At 45.2% G+C, this 25,870-nt stretch overlaps 1 protein-coding gene across 1 annotated transcript in view; it reads left to right on the top strand.

Moving 5' to 3' along the window:
* Nucleotides 1-25,870, top strand: part of LOC138491218 (guanylate-binding protein 1-like) — a 358,543-nt gene that overhangs the window by 105,543 nt on the left and 227,130 nt on the right. The window contains exon 4 of the mRNA XM_069617607.1: nucleotides 11,279-11,466. Coding sequence (XP_069473708.1) covers nucleotides 11,279-11,466 — 188 coding nt within the window. The remainder of the gene's footprint in view (nucleotides 1-11,278; nucleotides 11,467-25,870) is intronic.

The following is a 25,870-nucleotide window of genomic DNA, read 5'->3' as shown; positions in this document are numbered from 1 at the left end:
TGGCCTGCCGCAGTTGGGCCATTTCACTGCAGATTCGGCTGGTGCATGCCTCCATGCCCTCCCTTGTCTGCTGTGCCAATGTAGCTATGTCCTCCCTCAGGTGGACTGTCTCTGCCACATGTTGACCTACTAGGCCACTCATCTCGTTCTGCCTCTGGTAGATGGACGAGAGGTCATGTCGCATGGTGGGTGCTGGTGGAATGGCTGATGCACCTGGTCCCATTGCACTTGCATCAGGAGAGGATATCTGGGGGCTCCATATCCCTTCAGGGGTGGGTGAATCTCCATGACTACCCGGACCTGAGGAGTACCTCGGGCTTGCCAGTAAGGGGCTTGTTGGTCTGGGGCTCTGGCTATCAGCATCAATGGCAGGTGTGTCCTCCTCATCTGAAGGTGGGGCCGTGGCTGCTGCTTCACCCGTTGAGCTGGTGGCAGCAGAGTGCATTCCCTCGATGCTGCCCTCACCTGCTGGGAGACACACTTCCGTGGGTGCCACGACGGGAGCAGCCATGGCCTGTGGATGCGTGCAACTGGTGTTCCGGCTGCTTTTGTCCCTGTGGTCATGGACACTCGTCCTGGCTGCCCTTGTGGATGTGGCGGTGTCCCCTGTGGCATCCCTCCTTGCTTTTTTGCTGGATGTGGGAGCAGGTGTGGAAGTGCGTGCCTCCTCAGTGTCAGTGTGATCCTGCAAGGGTGAGAAATGTTGACAACCATCAGTAATGGGTCGACCTGCCTTGAGCAAAATGAATACGTCATGCCGTTCCATGCATTCCGGCCTCTACAGTGTGGATGCAGGTAATGGGGATGTTGGGTGGGTCATGCATGAATGGGTCTGTGTTGTTTGGGCATGTGGTGATGCATGCATGTCTGTTTGTGGCTGGAGCCACGGCATTGATATGGACACATGATTGGGGGGAACATCACACTTCACTGTGCTTTGTTTGATGCATACACTCACCTCCATCGGACGAAACGGCCACGCCATTCTCCATTTGTCCAACTCCCTCAATGCATTCCACCCCGATGGTTGATGCGCATGTCTCCTCCCACTCAGTGAGCTTGATTGGCGATTCACTGCCTCCTCCTGTGCCCGTAGCCAGATTGCGGTTCATGGATAGAATGTTCAGCACACGGAGCCGGAGGTCATCCCACCTCTTTCGGCAGTCTTTTACTGTGCGGGTTGTGATGCCTACCGCGCTGACCTTGTGGGCTACCTCTTCCCAGATGGCCTTCTTCTTCACAGTGGTCTCCCGACGCATGTCGTTGTTGAAGACGACATGAGCATTGTCTGCTAGTGTCTGCGTTAGCATCAGGAGCTCCTCCTTGCAAAACTTCTCCTTGCGTTGCCGCTCAGACGCTTTTTTGATGGCCTTGGGTATCTTCACGGTGTCCTTGGTGTATTTCCCAACGTGGTTCCTGGTAAGGTGTCCTGGATAAGGGGGATGGCAATGGATTGTGTTTTTAAAGATGGCCGCCGTGCTCTTTCCCGTTCCGGTGCGATGACGCTATTTCCGTTTCCGCAATATAGCGGTGACCGCTATTAGCGGTGACCGCTAATGGCGGTCAACGATATTTGCGGAAACCGCTATTTGCATGTGGCGGCAGGGCGGAAGTGCTAACAGCGCTTTCGAGGATGCCGTTAAGGGACTTTTTGGGGACTTTTGCGGCATGGCGGTAGGCTCATTACCGGCATGGCGGTAGGCTCGTGCCCGCGATCTCGTAATGGCATGCAATTTGCGGCTTCTTGCGAGGGCGGACATGCTATTTACGCCATGCCGGTAATTGGCGGTTTTTACCGCCTACCGTGTAATGAGGCCCTATGTGTTGATATATACACAATATCAGAAGTTTACAGAATGTACAATCTTTTAGGGACATGGTAAGAGCTAGCAGGATTGCTACTGGCTAAGTATAGCCGGTAGCCTAAGGGTAGGACCTACTAAGGCTCTGGGCATAGTCGCGTGGGAAGCAAAAGTCTAGAGATCACGATAGGTCAATTTGGATATTACTGGTTATTTAGGTTGGATGCAGGAGTAACCAACATTTTATTTTGTTCCGAAAAGAGAGGAACACAGTTTCAGTTTTTAGATCAAGAGGGAGTTTGTTCCAAGTTTTGGCTGCTAAAACGGGGAAGCTGGAGCCCTCTGCTTTCTTTAGTTTAAAAGAGGGAATGTTTAGGCAGTGTGAGTGAGTAGATCTGGGAGGCCTCATGGATTCTCTCCTGAAGAATTTGTTCATCAGATATTTAGGCGCTGAGTCATTGAGGCATTTGTGGGTAATCATAAGAGGTCGGAAGGTGATCCTGTCTTGTATCGGAAGCCAATTGGCGTTTTGTCTAGTTTGTGTGATGTGGCTGGAGCGTGGAATATTGAGTGCAGCCCTAAGAGCATTGTTTTGCAATACTTGGAGTTTGTGAAGATTCTTTTGACTAGTGCCCAAATAGAGAGAATTGCAGTAGTCCAGTTTGGACATTATGAGGGCTCTGGCCAAGGTGAGAGAACTATTGGAATTAAGAAAGGGTGGGCAGGCATTAATCAATTTGGAGGTATAAGTCATAGATGAAGCAGTAGCACTGATTTTTCTTTGGAGCTTTAAGGCAGATTTAGGTAGAAACCTAGGTTTTAGCTACCTTTTCTACTTTGATAAGATTGCCATCAATAGAGTATAAAGAGTATTTGGGGCCTAGTTTGCTGAGTCTTAGGTTGGATCCGATGAGGAGCATCTCGGTTTTGTCGTCGTTAAGACAGAGGCCATGGTTGGCCATCCATCCCTGTATTTTGTTGTAAATTTTGTTGAGAAGGGTAGAATCAGATTGGTAGTTGCCAGATAGAGTGATGAGGATCTGCGTGTCGTCAGCGCAGTTCGAGTATGATATGCCTAGCTCATCTAGATGGTCAAACAGTAGCTTAGTGTATATGTTATAGAGGGTGGGTGATACACAAGGGTTGATTCACCCTTGTACCAACCAGGCTACTGGAATTCCGCCACCTAGTCCATATCACAGCCCCTGGTCCATCTTTTATGTAATGTAATATCTCTGTCTAAATTTCCCACTACAGTCGTCGATGTCCCTTTAACCTACATCACCTTTACCCCCTCCCCTGGTGGATGTGACATGGGTTGTTCATCTCCCAGTTCTCCCCGACTCTCTCCCTCGTCAGCCCTACAAGGTCTCACAGCCTCAAACATATTCTGGGTAAGCGTGTTCCAGGCCAGTACATCCCCACTCCTTTCTCTCAGTCCCCTTTATATCACCACTGTCTAAGCCATCGCCCATCTTCGGAGATCTCCCCACCATGCTTCAATGCTTGGGCCTCTGGCCTGTTTCCAGGCCATGGCAATCGGTCTTTTGGCCAGTATACACATTAAATATTTCCTCCTTGTCTGATGCGCTGTCGGTTTGCCACTTTTTCCTCTTCTCCTACCATTTGGAAACATTCCTAATAAGCATGCCTCAGGTGGCCATCCCCTCATGCCAATGCCTCCCACTTCCACTTTTTCCACAATCGCAGCACAGAATGTCTGTATAACTGGATAGGCCTAGAACATTTGGAGCGTTTCTGCCTCTCCTGCCAAGCACCTCGGGCTGCTTTGTTTTCCCGCCCCTGGGATCTGCGATATCCTGTGCGGTGTCATGTAGCTCCGGTGCGTTACATACAATTGAATCAGCTTGAATCTAGCATTTCTCGACACCTGCTTTGTGCATAGGAGTATATTACCCCATTCCACACCTGTAAAGTTTCTGCCAAGGTCTGCCTCTCAGGCCATCTTCGTCCTGGTGAGCCTCTGCCCCATTTTCCCCATCATTAAGTCATGTAGTCTTGATATCATATGGCCACCCTCTGTGACGTCATACATGGTCACCAGTGTGTCTTCCGCTTCTATCCTAGTTCGTACCTCGGGCCATCTATCCACAATTAATCTCACCATACTCATGTGTGTTAGGAACTGACCCTTTGAAATTCCACTGTCCCTCCTTACAGCCTCAAACTCCAGTATCTTCCCTTCCTCAAGTAAATCACCCACCATGGCTATCCCCTTTTCCTCCCATTGGATTCTAACCGACCTCCCTCATGCCTGGGCACCCATTTACTAACCCTGCTAATGGAATGTGTAGGGAGTAAGGGTCTTCTATCCTCATCAGTTTCCACGCTCTCTTCCACATCCTTCTTCCGTGTGACACCAAATGTGCCATACCTTTTAGTCTTCTATCATCCACCCACAGTATTTCTTTCAGGTAAAGGGGTTTGAGCCATGGTTGTAGTAGCCATGTGTCTACTGTGGGTTCATCTGCTATCCACCCAATAATGAACTGTAGCTGCCCTGCTAAATAATATGTTTCTAAATTGGGTACTCGTATCCCACCCTTAGCGGGATCCCTCTGTAGCGTTCCAAATGCTTTCCTGCATCTCTTGCCCACCCTCAGAATTCCCTGATGGTGCTTTCAATTTTGTGAAAGAATGTCGCAGGCACATCCTATGAAATGTTCGTCAACTGATATAATAATCTTGGTAGTGCCACCATCTTAATCAGTGCTGCCCTACCTGTCATTGACAGCGGTAGTTCTCACCAAAACTGCATGCTCTTTACGAGGCCATTCCACACCCTTTGGATATTCTGCCTGTGGGTATCTGTGAGATCATGCCAAAGATCTACTCCCAAGTATCTGAACGACTGCGGCGTCCATTTAATGTCTAGGTCAGGAGATGAGTTTCGTCTAATGCCGTCAGGGCTCCTAGAGGGAACAAGCTGGGTTGTCCCTGATGATCTTAATCTGGCATACCTGTCCATCACGTCTAATATATAGGGGAGATTGTCTTCCGGCCTGTTTAAATAAAGCAGCATGTTGTCTGCATAAAGTGATATAACATGTCTAACCGCTTTTATTGTTATACCAGCGTCTCTGTATTCTGAGCACAAGAACTGTGCCAGTGGCTCCAGGGCCAGAATGAACAACATAGGGGACAGGGGGCAGCCGTGTCTTGTGCCTTTTTTGAGTTCCCAATTGTCAGAGATATGCTTCCCTGTCCTTACTCTAGCCCTTGTTGCGCATAGATCACTTGTACCCATCGCAGGAAGACCAGACCCACGCCGATGCGTTATAGTATAGCATACAACCAGTCCCACTCGACAGAGTCACACACCTTAAAAGCATCTGGGGAGGTCACTGCACATTTCTCTTGCATACTATCAGTGCAGTCAATTATATGGTGTAATCTTCGCAGGTTCCAGGAGGTATCTCTGCCCGGTACATACCCTGTTTGGTCTGAATGCACTATTCCGCCTATCAGTCTTTTTAGTCGTTGCGCTAGTGTGCCCGTCAGTATCTTACAATCTGTGTTTATCATGGAAAGGGGCCTGTACGACCCGCATTCCAGAGAGGGTTTGCCTGGTTTTAAAATAGGCACTATTATGGATTCTCTCAGTTACCCCTTCTCATACGCTTCCTCATACATAAATAACAACTTGGATGCCAGTGTGTTTGCGTATTCCCTATAAAATTCCCAGAGTAACCCATCAGCGCCAGGCGTTTTCCCCATAGGCAGCGCCTTTATGACCTCCTGTATTTCTTCTACCGCCAATGGCGTGTCAAACAACTCTGCCTGTTCCATTATTAGGCACAGTAGGGTCAGTTCCAGCAACACTTCCTCTGCCTCTGAATGGTCTAAGTTCCGCCTTTGGCCATATAAGGACAAAAAATCTGGCAAACACTGTATTCACCCCAACTTGAGTTCTGTGCAAATCCCCTGTCTCATCTTTTATCACACAGATCATGTCCCTTCTGATCTCTTTACCCGTGCAATTTTTCTGTGTATTTTAAAGTCAAATTTGCCTAACATCTCCCATTGTGCTATACACTGCTGTCTGAGTTTTATGTATGATCCATTCTCATCCCCCTCCACAGCCTGCTTAAGTTCTGCATCGCCAATTTGTCATTCTGCATCACAGAGGTCTTGAATTATAGTCTTCCTGGCACCACTCATTCGCCCTATTGCCTACTCTCCCAGCACAGTTTTAAAAGCCTCCCATTGTCTGTCCACACTGCCCTCATTGTCTTCACAGAAGTTCTCTATACTATCTGACATCTGATCTCGGAATGTATTGTCGAGCAGTGCTTCTGCTCGCAACCTCCATACTGGGATAGGGGGTCTAAACGAAAGGCCCTGCCATTCTACAATCAGTGGAGCATGGTCTGAAAGAACCCTTGGCAGAAACTCAGCGCTCAAATTCCCCCAGGGCTCCCGTCCCTTAAAGAAATAATCTATGCGTGTAAGTACCCCATTCAGGGCTCAGTGAAGTGAGTATCCCCGTGTTTGCCGATGCTCCGAGTTCCACACATCCTCCAACGCTAAATGGTCCAGTAATTTGATCAGGGCTTTAGCAGGGGCGGGGGGCAGGCCTCTTGTATTTCCCATCTGATCTGTCCAGTGTGGGATTTATTGTACAATTAAAATCCCCACCCCAGAGCCACTTTGCCTCCCGATATGTGGCTAGGCGTGCCAACAGACAATTGAAGAATATTCCCGCACTGTGGTTGGGCGCATACGTGTTGACTATGCACATCTCTCGGCTCTCTAAAAAGCCATGTAGCAGGACCATTCTGCCCGCCTCATCACTCTCCAAGATTTTAAAAAGGACTGAGGATGCTATCCAGATAGCCACTGCCCTAGCATATGCAGAGTAAGGTGAGCCCACTAGGGTTCCTCCCTATTTCTTTGCCAGGGTGCATTGTTTTTCTTTCGTGAGGTGTATCTCTTGCAGCAGTGCTATGCCTACACCCTTTCTTCGCAGGCATGCATGTATCCTGGGGGCATGTCTTAGAGGCCATGCTGTAGGACGGGTTTCTTCAGGACTACTGTCGATCCGACTTGATTCTTTAATGAAACAGCAGCAGCAACGTGCATTCGTGCACACAAACAGAAGGCCAGTGATGCAAAGTGCTGGAGCAGCTCCATGAGCAAACTGGGGTCTGGAAAAGAGGAGATGAACGAAATGTGGCGTTGGAAATATTGTGTCCGGCGTGATTAGAGCGAAACAAGATGGCCGGCGCAACAAGACAAATGAAAGCATAATATTGCACAAGCAGCACAGAGTGTTGGCAGCCAGCGATCAGAGAAACATGCGACTGGACCAGTGACTAGCTAGCGAACCGAAACGAGGTTGAACAGTAACAAGCTCACGCTCTACAGTGGAACAGTGTATCTATAGTACCTGCACTTAAGGCAGGGTGAGGGCATGCAATGTGAAGCTGGAGTCCCCTATGTCCAGAAGAGCCATCGGGTGCATTGCAGTGGAAACAAAGTAGCGGGACAACCCTCGCTGACAGCCGTGTGGAAAACGGTGGAGAGGCAGGCATTGACAAGCTACCGGATGTAGCAACAGCTGAGGTATGCATGTATCCTCAAACATTTAACATAACCATTGAGGCCCCGTACATTCCAGGTCATTATCATAACCCCTGGAGCCAAAGTCGTTCATTATCCCCGCTTCCTCCATCCCATAGGCCATCCTCCCCCTCTCTCTTTGCCACATTTGTTCATGTTCCCTTTTCTCGTGTCCTCTATGAAAGAGAACCAAATATCCATCCTTTCCAGTACGCATTCTCATATATGACCCTTGAAGTTGCGCCTCCCAACTTTAAACTCAAACATTTATGGGACGACAACGTGTTAATTCCAAACATAAACAACAATGGCCCAACTGCATCTTGCGCGTTCAGGCCCAACCACTTCTCATGTTCTGCGTTTCAGGCGATCAACGTGCAGCGGTGAGCGCCAAACAACGGGCGCTCCTACAAAAGGGACACTTTATATGGGTGTGGACGTCGCCTGCCGTCCAGAGAGTTCAAGACTCTGCACCGGTCTCTGCATTCAGGAAGACTTCCTGCTCCAGACTCATAGTTCTGCGCAAACGCTGCTGTATTCTAGTTTCAGCTTCATTACCAGGGTAGTGCAAGTATTCAGCTAGCTCTCCTCTCCGGGATGTGTGCTATTCCTTTGCTGTTCATTCATTCTTGTGATTCAAAAAAACAAGATTTACCTTCATCTACCATTCTTAAACTGGGCTCTGTTCTTTTGTACCTGCAGGGTGTTGTCAGGAAATATTGCCAGCTTCGAGGACACTCTTTGAATGGCCCCTAGAAAATGCTAATATGCGTTCCTTGTCTTTGAAGTTCAGGATTTTTGCAATGATAGGTCTGGGTGGTGCCCTTGGCGGCAGTCTCTTCACCAGGGATCTGTGAACCCTTTCCACTGTAAATCCTTGCGTCAGTGTGCTCGCTACTATTTCTTGTGTTAGCAAATTCTCCACATACTCTGTCGCATTGTGTCCTTCTTCTCCTTCTGGCAAACCTAATATACATATATTGTTCCTTCTTGCTAGCCCTTCCGCGCCCTCCACTCTTCGCTCCAGAAATGTCATTCTGTCCGTCAGCTGTGCCACATTTATCGTGTTGTTTCCTATGTTCACAGTGTTCTCTTGCACTTGTGTTCCTACCGCGATAAGCCTGTCGGCTATGGAGCAGACATCTTGCCATAGAGGTGCCATGTCCAATATCACTGCATCAATCTTGTTTTCTAGCGAGGCTTTCAAAGCTGCTACGGCTGCTAATATTAGTCCTTCATCACACTATTGCCCTTTTGTGGTGTCTCGCTCTGTCAGTACTCTCTCCTCCATTTGTCCTGGGGCACTTCCTTCCTTCCTTGCAAAGTCCTCAATCATTAGTTGTTTGCCCTTCCCTCTGTTTTGTTTGCTCTTAGTGACCTGTTATCTCTTTTCTATATCTTTTCTGTTGTTGGCGGTGGTAGGGCTCTTCCTTTTCGTATCTGCTCTGTTATTGCTTATTAGCCGCACAGTTTATTCTGCCTTCTCGGCACTCGTCTGCCCCCTTTTGTAGCTGGCCCCAGTCTACTCGATCCTTGACCTCCTGGTCAGAATCCTAACTGTGAGGGGGGGGAGAAGTGTTCATCGCTGTCTCCTCTGCTGTTGCTTGCTTGCCCTCGTGGAGCCCCTTATGTTTTATAGCACAGCAGTGACTTGCCCTTTTCAGTGCTGTCTACCAGCCTGCCTGTTTCTCGGGGTAGATCCTCTCCCCGCACTTATATGTTAGTCGGTCTCCAGCTGCTGCCTCTGTGTCCTTGCTATTGCGCCTGCTTCCCTAGTGAGTCCCAATGTTTCCTGTGCCCAACAGATGCTGCCTGCTTAATGTGAGGGGGTCGTAACGCTAGTGCGCTCAGCCGCTCTCCCGCTCCCCCTTTATTCCTCGCCTCAGGTTGCGGTCCGCTTTGCTTGTGTGGAGGGGCCAATGTTTCGAGAAGCGCTTTCCTCTTGCCTGCCATCGGCAGTACGCTGCTCTTCCAGGCTGCGTCACTGCTGCAAGGTGCTCTACGGCTTGTCAGCCATGTGCTCCAGTCTTGATCCGGAGCTTCTCTGCTTCCGCTTTTCGTCCCACTCTCACACCTCTCCTTTCTGGCCATAACTATCTGCTCTGCTCTCCTCTTCTTCTCACTGCACTTGAAGTTCTCCCCACTGGGCATGCGTCTTCTTCTATTCTGGTGGGCTGCACCACGACTCCCTGCTGCTTGCTCCTTCTCCCGCTTTGCTCGTCGTTGTTCTCACAGGCAACCTCTTATCAGGAATGTTCTGGCTCGAGTGCTGTGTAGTTTTGTGACAATTCCTGGCTGGGTACAGCGCCTTCTCCCTCAAGTCTTCCCTTCACTTTGTGATAGCCGCCATATTACGATTGGGAGGTCGAACCTCTCTATCTCTGCAGGGGGAGTGTTTTTCTCTTCCGATTCAGGCACTCAAGTAGCCCTTTGATTCCTGGATCCTTCACGCTGGTTTGTGCCGTACTTCTGCCACTTTTAGTGCGTTTACTTCAGGATCATTTACGGATCCGGCAGGAGTTCCCTGAAGTTACGTCTCTACAACTTGGTTGTTAGCCACGCCTCCCAATAATATCACATGTTATGCTATATTCTAATAAGAAGGGTAAGGTCACAATTTTGTACCTTAACAATTCTATTTCTACAAGATTTTCTTTCATCGATTATCTAGGTGTACGTTTTGTCGATAACCATCTATGAGAAGAACATCGAACTAAAATGTCTATTTTGGCAAATCAGTCTAATTCGGTAATATAACATTTTTCAGTTAATTTTGGTGGCAATGCAGTTAAGCCAAAAATTAAAGTTTTTGAAGCCAAGTCAAATCAAATAGATCGGTGTGCTGCTGGTGTCTGGGGCCATTTTCTGAGGATAGTTTGACAAAAGTAAAATTTAAATTTTGTAAACATGTGTTTCATGTCTTGCCATCCACAGCTAATGAGCCAGTGTATCTTGAGCTTAATTATTTGCCAATTTTGGCCAATCTGTCAATAGCAGCCATTCTTTTATGGCTATTAATCTTCTGTAATGTAAGGGCTGTATTGTCGCTGGTTGAAATATGTTGAGATAACATTGAAAACTATAGGTTATTTTATTATACTTTTCTGGTATACTTTACTAATGTATACTGATTGACCTTTTCACAATTGAGCGCGGGAGAATTGACCTTCTGCACAATTGATCGTGAAATGAAGGTCAATTAGGACAAATATGCGGGGGGAAACCCCCCGTAACTCCCCACTCAATCCAAAAACCCCCGCAACCACCTACCCAATCCCATTATATTATTTATTACCCCAAACCCACACATGTATATAAAAAGTTAATTAAAGTTAAAGGTCAATTAGGACCACTATTATTAGGTCAACTAGGACAAAAGGTCAATTGTAAAAGGTCAATTTGGGTAATACTATACTTTACTGGTGAGTTTCAGCATAAAGAAATGTGTTGGAAGTTCATGTATATCAGTGCAAAAGGAGAAGGTATTTGATGCTGCTACTACAACATCGACGCAAGTTCTTTTCTTCCCTTTCTGACTTTCTTACATGTTAAGAATTGCTATGAGTCCAAGTGGTCACTGTTAACCTCTATTATATGTGGTCCTAATTCTTTGTCTATGGAAACTAATGTCCAAATTCTTTTTGTGTCCATCGTACAATGTACTTCATAATACATTGTTAATTCCACTTTTAAAATGGTTGAATTTGAATCAACATTGGGTGACTTATTTTTACCTCATTCAGGTTAATCATCAAGGGGTATGCTAGGGTTTGGACCATTGTCTTCTGGTAGCCATTTGGATAAGACTGAAAAAAATACTTCTAAAGTTGACTGATAATGTCACAGCACAGGAACCAAGAATCAGTATTATTTTCCTTAACATGAATTTTCAGCTCTGTGTTGGAGCTGTCGAACCATATCAAAGAGAAGTCATCAAAGGGTAACAATGCTTCTAATGAAGGAAATGGCTTTTGTCCCACATTTATCTGGGCTGTACGTGACTTCACTCTGGACTTGGAACTAGGGGGTCAACAGATCTCAACAGACGAATACCTGGAGAACGCCCTTCAACTGATCGAAGGTATGTGCATAGAAATGTCTGCTTGAAAGGGCGATTGGTGTTAGGTGGTTTGTGGAAAAGCCCTTTTGTACCCCTTACATTATATCACCTACCCAATGTATCATCTACCGTCAGGGTAGTCGGGACATATGAGGCTTATTGTTAATGGTTGGTCATTTTCCGAATCTAGTTTTATGCAGGGGTTTATGGCAGGTTAGACATGCTGCAATATGGTGTAACTGTGTGAGGAATTACATTTTGGGTATGGTCAATGAGTATCAACTGTCTATGTTGCTCCCCACTAACATGCTCACAGCACTTAACACATTGAGCCACTGACTGGTGTTTGCGTGTCCGGAACTTTGATTAATTGCACAGGAGGGCTAGATTATTCCTGGCAGATGAAATGATAAAGGAGTGGATACCGCCATATCTACCCGTTCTAGTTCTCCTCTGTTGTGTATTGATCCAGCCCTTGACCTCCTTACTGCCGTTGCAGTGCCTCATCAGTGGCTGGTGTTTATAATGTCAGGTATATACTGATCTATCTTATATTCTCAAGCTAGAGACCCATCATTTTAGATTTTTTTGTTGGACATTAAAACATCAAAGAAGTTAGGGCTAAATTGAAGTGTGGTATAAAATTATATCCTGTAGTGGTTTGGGCAAATAGCATTCTTAGACTGGTTTGTCTGCCAAGTCATTCCATTTTCCAAGTATGTCTCAAACTCAAACTCGTGCTCAGAGATTAAAGCTTCATTTATTGAAGCTCTGCATGTATGTATGTATGTATGTATGGATGGATGGATGTATTTCACACTTAGTTCACACAACCCACACATGGGTCTCAACGCTATTGAGTGAAGGACACCTATTTGAATAGGAGAGTTTTTAACTCTATTCTCAACCTGTCAGCTGATATAACATCATGAAAAAAATGGGAGAATGTGCCAAACCTAGGCAACTTGATTGATTGATTTGTTATTTATTATGCTCCTATACACAAGTGTTTCAAGGCGCAACACCTTCTACCCTACTGTGGTGCTAAGGCTGGGATAGTTAGGAACCTTTGACCAGAGCTGCGTAAGATCCAGTGGGGCAGGTAGAGGAACATCTTGTCATTTACATAAGAGGCTGCAGTAGTGTCTAAATGGTCGAATAACACCAATGCTACCTTAAGCAATACCAGTGAAGCGGTTTCATGCCCTGGACAATTAGGCCCTTTTTTATAAGCCCCAGACAAGTCTCACAGATGGATTTTGAACTTATTGGAGCCTGAGTACATTAATTGGAATAGATAGTTAGTCCTTCTATCAGTGCTACTTGTTTCCTGGAGAGGAATGGTGTTAGTTTTCTTTAGCAGTCTAATTTGGTAAAACATACAGCTGCTGGTAAGAGCACTGTTTTGCTGTACATGGGTCGATGGGTCATTACATTATCAAAGATAAAGTCTCACCTCTAACATTGTTGTTTCAGATGCAACATTTCATCCAGGTGGGTGGGGATTGCAATGGATTGTAATAAATGATGCCCTGCTCTGATGAGCCTTGCTTCCGTTCTCATCCAGTGGTCCAGAATGCAAACCTTCATCTTCAGAAACGTTTAGTCAAATGTCTGTGCCAGAGAGTAACTATGCACTGATGAAAGGCAGTCTGGTAACGGCTCCCATGCATTACTTTTTATTAATTATACCCTAGCACCTGCTTACAAAGAGTCAAGGCTTCACTCACAAGGCATAGCTTTAAGAGGTGAGTTTCATCACAGGGGTTAATTCTTGGCAACTCCTCCTCTCGCTCTGCACCAACTGTATATGCTGCAAGTGAAGGTTACAATTAGGTGTAACCCATGTGTCTAAACTACAAGAGAATTTAGAGGTAAGTAAGAATGTTCATAGAAAATATGCAGGTCAGACACTTGGATATATGGATTTCGCCGTTCAATCAGTTCCCGGTATGAGGGTCCAACTGGTGAGGACTTTCATTCACTTCTGTAAGTTGTTTTGTCATTTACGTTTTAAGTCGTTTTCACTATATACATCATAAACATATGTACATCATAAATTAGTGACGATGAACATATTTCCACCCCCTCCCTCAGTTCCTATTCAATTTCTTTAATTTCTCCCTTCATCTTAAGATAGCGACGTATTTATCAATAAAATAACCCCACAGAGCCATTTCCAAGAACCTGTCCCATATATTCTCATGCAGTCAGCATTTTTCCTGTTGTTCCAACAATACCCTCTTAAATATGGATATCCTACACAACTCTTGAATGCATCCTTCCTTAGATGAGGGTTTGACAGACTTCCAGCTTCCCAACACCAACTTTTTAGCAGTCATGGCTGCATGGATAGCCAGTTCTTTTGTGGACAAGACAGGTCCTCCAGGAATACATCCTCTACCAGGAATAGAGTCTTAAAGTAATAATCCAGATCCAGCCACAGTACCTCATTTATCACACCGGCTACCTCACCCCAGAAGGATCTTGCACCCTACTATATTCCCATATCATATGTACCAAGGCTCCTTTTCTGTGTTTACATCCCCATGAGGCTCCCGAGTCACATATCCCCATCATGTACACTCTCTCTTGGGTCCCAAAAATGCTATTACGTATTGTAGTCTGTCTAACATGTCACCCCAATTTAAGGACATGTGTGGTATATTCCGGCATAAGGCCCTCCCATCTCCCCCCTCACTCGGTCACAAGGTTCAAAGACCATGCATCAATCAGTACTGTGCTTCCCTTTCAAGCTCTCTGCCGGAGGTTTTACAGTGCAGACGCTACATGACCCTGCTGCTGTAGCTGTAGTATAGTGCTCTTCAGGTCATCTCCTGTAATGCAAGAGTATAGGATGTGCAGTTAAACTGTGCAAAGGACACTGTGTTCTGAATGTTCAAGTCTTGGTGTTAGTTGAATTGCTACAATATCTCTGAGCACTCAATAAAACCCAACCATCTAATAGTGTGAATGGTGATTTATTGCGTTCACAGCCGACACGTGTTTCGACCAATCGGTCGTCCTCAAGGCAATAACTAATAGGGATAAATCCCTTATGGTATAGTTTCTGACATTTGCCTGTTGGGCATGTGCCAATATCCTCAAGTAGTAACCTAGGAGGCACTAGATGAGAGACCCAAAGGATGGAAAATAGATAGGACTGAAGTCAGACTTGTTACCCAATTAAATGCGCCAATAAAGGTATCAATACCTGGTCACAGTATATTTGGGATAAATCCCACTGACAGCAATGTCAGTTACCCGTTCCGAACTATACCATGAGGGATTTATCCTTATTAGTTATTGCCTTGAACACAGTGTCCTTTGCGCAGTTTAACTGCACATCCTATACACTTGTGTCAATAATTGTTGGAGGAAGTTAGGGGAACCTCCTGTGCATTTTGTGCAGCATTGGACTACTCATATGTAAAGAAAGTTGAGCGCACTCCAACTGATCACTCCCCTTTTTGTAATTGGAATCATCTCCTGTAATGGGTTTCTCTGTGTCAATTGCATGTTTCAGGATACAGTATTCGCTACTTGTGAAATATTCCAGCTGTGTCTCCATTTATCTTCTGAAATATGATCCATGACACTTTCTCCATATGGCCACCTGGGCATTTCATTCCTGTGAGGTACCATGTAGGCCAAAACAGCATCTTCTTTTTGATCCTCATACTAGGATTGAGCAAAATGGATGCGTTTCTATTTCAAAGCGGGTCATGACCCAGTATCTTGCATACCTCTATCCAGCATTCTTTTAAGAATACCGTAGTTTGGCAAGTCCACCATCATGTCTAGGTCCATATGGCAGTAACGCCCTGGGTTTCAGTGGGCCCATCATATCTGCCTCTTCTCTGCTATCGTCAGGGGTCACTTCAAGAAAAGGCAGTATATGTTGTTTTGTTAATATCAGGAGGTAAGCCTCATAATTAGGCATATTCTTCCCTCCCTTATCGGACGTAAACTGCAGTTTCTCCATTGTTTCATCCTTGGTTGTTTATGGTGCCATAAGAAATCTTGAACCATCCTGTCCATCTCAGTAAATGTCCCGCTGCCAGGAGGGAGATGGATCATTCTTAAAATATAGTTAATTCTTGGGACTGCTGTCATGTTAAAAGTATTCATTTTACCCCATAATGATACATTCAACTTCACCTATCTTTCCATATCTGCCATTTCTGCCATATTCACGTTCTCCTTTGTAATTTGGCCCATATCACTTGTGAGCCAAATCTCAAAGTATTTCATTTTTGTCTGGCACAAGTGGAATCTGTGTTTCCTGAGCACTGCGTTCTGTGAGGGGTCACCAATGCGAGGCAGATACCATTTTGATGATTTTTCAAAACATGACATTTTATTAAAGTATAAATGATATTAAATGCCTCACTATACCTACTCTGATGAGGATTTCCCTGCCTAACACATCTAAAGGGAAAAACGCAGGATGTCTGGTCCTCACACTTACACATAAAATACAAAAAGAAAATATATGGCAATTCAGATAACTTAAACAATTATAGTCACAGTTTCCAACAACAAATCTCTTTTTCTTGGTGAAATAAAGACTCTCCACTTCCTTAAAGTAGCATCAATGGTATTCCCAGCCACAATGCTTTACCACCACTTCCAGTTATCCGAGAAAACTTGATGACACAGTTCAAAAGAAATACAACTTCTATAAATGTTAGTGAAACACAAGTCTTGATTGACAGTTATTACATCTCCATTCACAAGTTTAGCATTCACGATAGGTATATTTGGCAGGATGACTTCACAGTGCTGCTGCTTCTGCTTCAAAAACTACACTTCTTCTAGAGTTTACTATGAGGACATTCTCCTTTGCCTCATAGTGTTCCACTTCATTTGTACTACTGAGGTATTGAATCTACTGACACACAGATATACCACCACAGCTTCAGTATTGTGTGACTCAAGACAGGTTCTGACAAGATTCACTTTAAGGTACTTCAATACCTTCAAATAGGCAAGGGACTCTTCCTCTGAATATCTCTCTTCAAAAAGGGGCAGCCTCTTTGCCTCTCTTGTCTGTCTGCCATGACAACAACCTAAGTGTGCCTTTATGATCCACTTCTCTCTTATGCTCACAGTATTGATTCGATTGTTTTCTAGCTTTGATAAAAGCTGCTTTCCGTCTCAATAGGGGACTTCTTTTGGCTTAGGCAATGGTTTCTCTCTCTCCAACTGCATTTACAGTGTTTAAATACTTTACTTCTTTTATGAGAAATGATATTGCACTTGAATAATGATATAAAGTTCACTCTTCCCTCAGAAAGCAAAATTAGGCACACACGACCACTTATTCATAGGTTTTTACAAGGTTGAATTGTTCAACAATAGCTTTTTATCACAATGAGGGACGCGCAACCACTTATACATAAGGTTTACAAAGTTTACGGGTGTAACAATGGCTTTCCACAGCATTCGCTTTTCACGCGAGTGAAGGAAGTTACCCGATCACACGCAAGTTCTACTTTTCCATTGTCCTATTGTTAAGGATTCAACTATCAACTTCAGCTCACTTCTGCTTATACACGGGAGAATATTAAACTAGATACTGTTGCTGGCAGTGATTGTGCAAGGAATCGGAATGCCAGGTTTGACTCACTGACTTCTGTGATCCTCTCTCTACGTGTTGCACAACTTGTATGGCTTCTGGCTTCACTTGGGACCCACACCCTTCCTTGCTGAAGTTGTCGCCGGACGGCCACTCAATTAAGGAGGCCCGCCTCACTCCTGAGACACACAACAGCTGCTCACCACAGTCTTGGACACGCTTCTCGCTGCACAATCTTTGCAATTAGGCTCACATGGGGAAAGGAAGCCTTACTGCACGCCTTCCGCTGCGCAGTCTCTGAACTTCAGAGTTTGGGGGAAGAGGACCCTCACAGAACAAGCAGGTGAAATCTGCTGCATCAATGTTCCGGCGTCCCTCTGGTTCTCCCACTTCTGTCTGGATTGCCAACACAGTGCCTTCTTCCTTCTGCCTCTTCTACTATTGCACACACTCCAGTCACACAGTTCCAGCTCCTTTCAACTGCCTGCACCTGAAGGGGCCTTTTATGCCTCCCAGGTTCCTCAGGTGTGGGCTGTTAGGCTTAATTGCCTGATTACTACTACAGCATAACTTTTCAGTCCCCTTCCTCGTCCCAGTGCTCATGGAATTATGGGACTTGTAGTGCCCAACAACAAAGTTAGTACTTTTTAGTAACATCTGGATTTTAAGGGTAGATTTCTTTCCCTCTGAATCATTTAAGGATGAAACTTTAGAATTAGTTGTTACAGAGGAAGACAGTTAATTTAGAGTACCGTTTTTACATTTCTTTCCTTTATACCTTTGAGAGTAAGGAGGATTTTTATCCTGAAGAACCTTACATGGTCTTCATGGTCTTTCTGTTGTTAAGGTCTGTTCAGGTTTTCATTCCAATGTGAAGGCTTTCGGGCAGTTTCCATTCAGCAGCATTGAAATGGATGGTTTGTGTACAGTATCCTGACCCAATTTACAAAGCCAACTTTAAAGCCCATTTCCTCTAGTGTCCAAAAGAGGAACCTCCAATCAATGCGTTCAAAGGCTTGTCCTTTTTTTATCATCTTTATTTATAGTTTTTAGAAGGCAGATGAACAACAGCATAATTCAACACAGGCAACATAGACAGATATACAAAGGATGGTTCTGCATTTAATGACAGGGCTGCATCCACTTTGTTAGATTTCTGAGCCTCAAGCATTGACAGATTTAGTCTCCCCATATTCACAGATTCATGCCTGCCCTTAATGAAGTCCACGTCATTAAAATTCACCAATATTGGTAAGATTTGCTCTAAAGATCTCACCATCATCTTCACCACAATCTTACACTCAATATTAATAAGGCTAATTGGCCTATACATTCCTGGCATGGTGTAAACCGTGGCCTTGTTAAATAGGACTGAGATGAAAGCATGACGAACTGATGCTTGGAACAGACCTTCTAACCGGGAAGTTCTGGGCATATCCATCAAACGCTTGTAAACACGGACAGGCATAATCCTTTAAAATTCTGATGGAAGACCATCTATTTCCTCTTCAGGTAATTTATTTTCTGCAGTTGTCAACTTTGTCAAAGTCATCATGCCCAGACAGTCTGTCAACCTCCTATCATTGATTTGTGTATGCAGCGTAGAGTTTTTCAGAATATGCATGGAATTCTTGATTAAGAACTGCACATATCGCTTTATCATTATTCATTACATGCAACCCATGTGTTACGAGGGGACTACATTTCTCTCATCCCTCAAAAGCACATTTCTGCCTTTTCAGATATTAATTTGTTCAATTCGTATTTCTTCCTCATTAGCTTTCTACTTTTTTCATCACTTGGACATCTCATGAAATCTCCAGATTATTTACTGCGACCTCGAGTGACCACATCTCCTGCCACTTGTCCCTCCATCTTTTACTGGAGAGTGCTATTAGCAGGCCATTTTTGCTATATTTAAAGGCCTCCCACACCATCAGTTCTCCAACCTTCCCTTTCTTGTTTGTCTCTATGACAAGCTTCTAAGATTCCTTCACTATAATTTCCACCATCCTCCTCCTCCAATATACTTGTTTTTTGTAATTAAAGTTTTATTAGATTTCATTTAACATCACACTCCTCAAGTGCTCCATTATACTTTTATTCATTTTCCATGTGCAAGACCTCCCAAGAGAGCAGTTTAGGGGTATTTCTGTTGTGAATGAGGCATGATCAGGGATGTATTAACTACAATGTGGTTACAATGTTGAATCTTCATTTGTTCTGGTATGAAATAGTTGATACTAATGTTGCATGATCGTTTTTATTAGCTTGATTAGTGCGCAGATGCCATTAGGCCAATGCATGTCGGGCTGGTAAGTCCTTCATCAGGGCAAAAAATCTTTCATATTGATCCAACCAATACATTTACAGGTCGCACAGGGTGCCAAAGTAAATTTATCAAGAAGGTTCACATGCATTGCCGTTCCCATCAGGAAGCATCATTAGACCAAAGTCAACAAGATGGAAAGTGTCAGTGTGGTACAAGTTTAAGTTAGGAGATCATAAATGGTCGCGGAGAAACAGAAATAGAATTGTGATGATAATGGAATTAGAAAAGCAAAATGAGGAGAACTCATAATAGAAGCAACATAACGTAATGTGGTTAAGAAAGCATGGTATAGAAAAATCATAATAAACACAACATAACATAATCTGCATCACTTAATTGTAAATAATCATGATCATAATAAGAGAAAACACCATGGTAAGGCCACAAAAAGAAAGCACAAACAGGCAAAAAAACCTATAGAGAAAAGATATAGATATGTACATAGTTAATATGTGAGATCAAAGAACTCTTGCTACCACCGGCATAATAGAGTAATGGTGGAAACACACCCACAGCGTAGTTTCATGTGTGGCTAACTGTAAATCATTCTTTGATCGATATTTAGACAAACTACACATGTTACATCAATTGAAATTTTTCAAAAAATGGTTCTTGCCGACCTTAAAAACTCATTTTTGGCAAACCAAAATATACAAACCTCAATAGAGGTGAACTGGCACAGATCTGCACACTGTACTCCGACAACACCATCACCATACGTCCTGCGGGGCCCTAGTGATTCTCAACACAGTTGATTACGAAGTGGAATGCAATAGACAACGCAGTGATGTGAAGGTTTATGCCACACTAGACCATGATCCCACTACGGAGATTAGTACAGATCTTGACAACAGTCTACGAGCGGCACTGGAAATGGAATGGATCTCAGATAAAACTAGAGCCGACCTATCCACACAACACACTGGCGTACCTCACTTTTATTTTTTTACCAAAGATACACAAGAGCATGTCTAACCTGCCAGACGAAGCCCTTGTGGCTGCCACTGGAGGCATCCTACAACCATTGGGCAGATACATAGACCACTTTCTTCAGCCCCTGATTCAGAAGACATCGACCTCCATCAAAGACAGCACCCACTTTTTACAAACATTAAACAAAATCAACCTTACCAAGCAGGATATTCTATTCACTGTAGATGTAAGCAACCTCTACACCAGTATCCCACACGGCCTAGGGCAAGAGGCTGTAGAATGGCTATTGCTACAGGAAGGCCCGATTGGAGCAGCAAAGGAATTTATCATGATCCTACTACAATTTATATCACTTAACTCCTATTTTGAACATGACAAGAAATTCTATTTGCAAACGTCAGGAACCTCAATGGGGGCAACAATGCCCCTGGCATACACCAACAGTTTCATGTTCAAATTTGAAAGTACGCATATTCTAAAAAAATAAAGTTATTAATTTTTATTCCAACAAACAAAACAAACAAAACTTACAGTGCGTACAATAACATTTTAAACATACATCGCTTCATCATGTCCACTGCTTCTCCCCTTCCCTCCCCCCCTTTCGAGCCTACTCCCTTTCATGTTCTGTTTCTGCATCTTGTAATAGGGATTCCTCTTCCATGGTTTCCCTTGGGTCTCATATTAACCCAAATAACTCTACTATTAGTTGTTTCCAGGCTATCAGGGTCTCAGCCTCTTCCCCCCGACATTACTTGCATCTTGCCATACTGCCGTTTCCGCTTCAGCCCATTTCTGTAGATCTTTCCACCATACTTCTATTTGTGGTCTATGGCATGCCTTCAACCCCATAGCAATTCTCCTCTTTGCAAGTGCACATGCTAGGTCTTTTAATTTACTCACATGCTTGAGTTCACGTGGTCTCGGAAACCCACCTATCAAACAGGTCCACATTGTATCCACCACAATCTTGATTCCTTTTTCGGCTAACCTGTGTGCCACCTCACCCCAAAATCGCTCAATTTCTGGGCATGACCAGAACATATGCACCATTCCGGCATTTTCCTCATCACATTTGGGACATGCTTGTCGTCCTACGTTTTTAAATTTGACTATTCTCTGGAGCGTCATATACGCCCTATGGGTTACGTACAGTTGTATCTGCTGCAGTCTTGCATTCCTCGACACTTTTTTGTGCTACCCTTGGGCTTGTTCCCACATCCCATCACTCATTTGGGCTCCCACTTCCTTTTACCAGTCCCGTCTCAGTTGCCACTTCCTTCCCCACCTTGGACATCATCAGCTCATATATTCTAGATATCTCATGTTCCCCCTCTGCAATATCATATATTGTGTCTATGGTAGTGTCCGGGTCTTCTGCTAGTACTACTTCGGACCATGTCTCCTTAATTCTCAGCACCACCCTATGGTATGTGATATACTGGCCCGCGTGTAACCCGGTTTCTTCCTCCAATACTGCAAAGTCCCTTATATTCCCCTCCTGCCATATATCGCCCATTGTTGCTATCCCCACCGGTTCCCAGTGTGTCCTAATCATCATCCTTAGTTGCTTTGCTTTGCCCGCCAGCGCCACTAGTGGTACCTGCGGGGAACACACGAATGGATTCTCCATCAACTGGCAGGCTCTGCGCCACATCTTCCACCCAAGTTTCATCATCTTTGGGTGCCCTTCCATGTCCGGTTTAGGCAGCCACATCATTTCCTTTAGGAAGTATGGGGCACAATCCTGTCAGAACAACCTGGACTCTGAGGTCGACTCTTCAGAGAGCCATTAAGTTACATATTGCAGTTGGCTTGCTATGTAATACATTTCATAGTTTGGCTGTTTTATACCCCCTTTCTCATATGAGTTTTGTAGCTTCCAAAGGGCCACTCTAATCCTCATCCCATGCCAAAGGAAATCCCTGCACATGCCTTCTATCCTAGCGAAGAACCGCCTTGTTATTAGGTATGGGATATTCCCAAAATAATGCAAGAGTCTTGGTAGGACCACCATTTTCAACATTGCCCCTCGCCCCATCATCGCCATGGGTAGCTTCACCCAGAACTTCATGCTGTTTTCAATTTTCCTGATCGCCCCCTCTGTGTTATACTGGTGTTCCTCTTCCACCGTATGGTATATATCTATCCCAAGATATCGGAACGTACAAATCTCCCATGGTATCTGTAGCACCGGTAGCTGTTCTAACGGGATCCCTTTGTACCTACCCAGTGGAAATATACTGGATTTTTGGGGGTTCACGGCTATACCAGACAGCCTTGCATATCTCTCCATCACTTCCAGAATGTACTGCAGGTTTTCCTCCAGGTGCATAAATATAACAACATATCATCCGCATATAAAGAGAGTAAATGCGGTTCCCCTCCTACAGCGATGCCTATCGGGTCGTACTGTTGCCTCAGGTATATGGCCAGGGGTTCTAGGGCTAGAATATACAGCATAGGAGACCACGGGCATCCCTGCCTAGTGCCTCTACGAAGTTGCCACCTCTCTGATATCACTGCTCCTGTTTTAACTCTGGCCAGCGGCATGCTATATAACATTTTAGCCCACTTTAGGTTCCCGGGTCCTATCCCATAGCCGGCCAGGGCCACCATCAGCCACAGCCATTTGACTGAATCGAAGGCCTTTATTGCGTCTAATGATACAATTGCCAGTTCACCTTCGTCCTCATTTGCGTGCTCAACGACTCGATGGAGTCGCCTATGATTGTTGGATATGTTCCTGTTTGGGACATAGCCAGTCTGGTCGGGATGTATTAGTTTAGCAATAACCCTCCTCATTCTGTTTGTCAAGACAGCTGTCAATATTTTACTGTCTTGCTTGAGCATTGATAGGGGTCTGTATGAGCCGCAGTTGTGACCAGGCTTATTAGGTATCGCTTCTCTGAGGGAGTCTGGCAGCCTTCCCACTTCATATGCTTTGTTCAGCATTTATAAAAGCGGAGGAAGCACCTCATCCTTATATGTTTTATAAAATTTGCTTGGGAGTCCATCAGTCCCCGGAGTCTTGCTGGTGGGCAACTGTCTCACTACGTCTTCCAATTCCTCTAAGGTAATCGGAGCATCCAGCTCCTCCCGCTCTTCAGCACTGATCTGCAGCAGTCCTATGTCCTCCAGTGTATCTACTATTTCTTTACAATCACTTGCCTCATCATCTCCATACAAGAGTCTGTAATACTCAACAAATTCCTTTTTAACTTCCTCCTGGGTGTCCACTATACTCCCATCCTCCCTAGTTATTGTTCGAATTGTGGGCCTGGGGGTCTCACTCCTATATAACCATGCCAAGACCCTCCCTGGTTTGTCACCCCCGCATGCTGTCTCTCTATATACTTCTTATAGTTAAGATTGCACAGTCTCTCCCAGTGCCCCGCACATTTCTGCTGCAGCTTAAGTATTACTTCATTATCTTCCTTGCTATTACCTCCCCCACTTGACTCTCCTTCTAGCTCCCTCTCCGTATCTTGCAGTTCAGCCAGGATCCCTCCTTGTAGCCCTCTGGACTTAGCTATAGCTACCCCCCCTCATTACCACTTTAAAGGCCTCCCAAAGCATACCCGCTGTCTCTACACTGCCAGTATTGATCTCAAAGTAGTTTATTATTTCCTCCCTCATGTCCTCCCTAAAGATGGTGTCTTTCAGCGCCTCTGCTCTGAGGCGCCATGTCAGGATCTTTGCTCTCGAGGGTCGATATTGCCATCCCAGGATTAGTGGCGAGTGGTCTGAGAGGACCCTCGCTTAATATTCCGTCTGCGTTATCTCAGTCATTAACTCCTGTGTAGCAAACATATAGTCCAACCTAGTATGTACATTTTGTGGAGATGAATAGTGCGAATATTGCCTCTCCCAGGGATGGTGTGACCTCCATACATCCTCAAAACCGAAATCCTCCAGCAGCGTCTGCAGTGCTCTTGCGGCTGGGCTGGGTCTATCCATTTTACCATGTGATCTGTCTACCCCAGGGTTTAACACACAATTAAAATCTCCTCCCCAGATCACCGCCCCTCCCAGGCACATACTGAGTTTGTTGCATACGGTTCTGAAATATGCCGCCATGTTTTGGTTCGGGGCGTACATGTTTATGATGCTTATCTCCCTGTTTTCCACCAGCCCTCTCATTATAACCATCCTCCAGTCTGCCTCAACTGTGGACTATAACAGTTGAAACGGGACATGCGGCGCCACCCAGATGATCACCCCCCTGGCATAGGCCGAAATGATGCACCCACTACAGTCCCCCTCCATTTCTTCCGGATCATCTCCAACTTGTCTTGCGTAAGGTGAGTCTCCTGCAGCAGGGCTATGTTTACCTTCTGTCTGCTTAGATACAGGATGACCTTATTCCTCTTTAGGTAGCTATTGAGCCCTCTGACGTTCCAGGTAATTATTTTAAGATCCCCCATGGCATATTAGGGTCCTGCTCCTCCCACCACAAGTGCAGTCCATGACCAGATATATTTCCATTCTGTGTAGGCTTGTTTCCCAACATAAACTTCCCCAAACAAAAAAAACTTCAAACTTCCCAACGTCCCTCCCTCCCGCCTCCCTTCCCTGTCCCAACTCACTCCCCTCCGTTTCCTCCCACCCCAACACCCTTCCCAACTATTGCCCAGCTCCATCCCTGTATCTCAGGTACTCCCGCATCTAGCCCTTTTCTGGCGATAGCCTTTACTCACGGCTCAACAGGGTGAAATAACCTAGTGGCGGTCCTACTGCTCTAACTCCTGGGGGTAGGGCGTCTCCATCTTGCCGCTCCCGTTTGCTTCCAATCAGACGCGCTTAGTGCTACCCAATTTACATTCGCATTTTATATCCTAGTCCAACAAGTCCAAATATCCCTTATTACATTTTTTTATGTTATCTGTCCTCGCCCCGCCCCTGGTATCTGTGCTACAGTCTTTTTTCGGCCCCCCCTATATCCTTGCATCATACATGATATGTCCCCATCACTTATTGTGGTCCTCGCGATCTTGCTTCCCGTCTTTTTCCAGACAACCCTGCATATCCAGCCATGCCTGCGCGTCCTCCGGGGTGTTGAAAAAGTACGCCCTACTTTTGTGCAGGACTTTGAGCTTTGCAGGGTACAAAAGCATGTACTTGATTCCAGCCGTGCACAGTCTCCTCTTGATCGCCACTTACCAATAACGCTGTCTCTGCACCAACATGGTATAGTCAGGATATGCTATGATGGTTGCAGATGCCCTTTCGATCGTTCCACCTTTGCGAAAGTACTCCAAGATCTTCTCTCTATCTTTGTAGTTCAAGATCTTTGCTATTATTGCCCGAGGGGGGGCTCTGGGTCGTGGCTTCCTCATCAGGGCCCTGTGCGCCCGTTCAACAGCAAATCCTTGTGAAAGCTTGTCGGCTCCTATTTCTTGCAAGATCAGATTCTACACGTAGTCCGTGGGGTCTTGGCCTTCCTCTCCCTCGGCAGGCTGACCACCCGTATGTTGTTACGTCTCGCTCTCCCTTCAGCCTCCTCCGCTCGGTTCTCCAGGTTGGCGACCTGTTGCTTCAGTATGTGGACTTCCTTTGCATTGCTTGTGCTGGTTTCC

The sequence above is a fragment of the Ambystoma mexicanum genome, chromosome 10, assembly GCF_040938575.1.
Source record: "Ambystoma mexicanum isolate Mex_15411 chromosome 10, UKY_AmexF1_1, whole genome shotgun sequence".
Classification (NCBI taxonomy): domain Eukaryota; kingdom Metazoa; phylum Chordata; class Amphibia; order Caudata; family Ambystomatidae; genus Ambystoma; species Ambystoma mexicanum.
The sequence above is the reverse complement of the archived record's forward strand: the minus strand, read 5'-3'. Positions and strand labels throughout refer to the sequence as shown.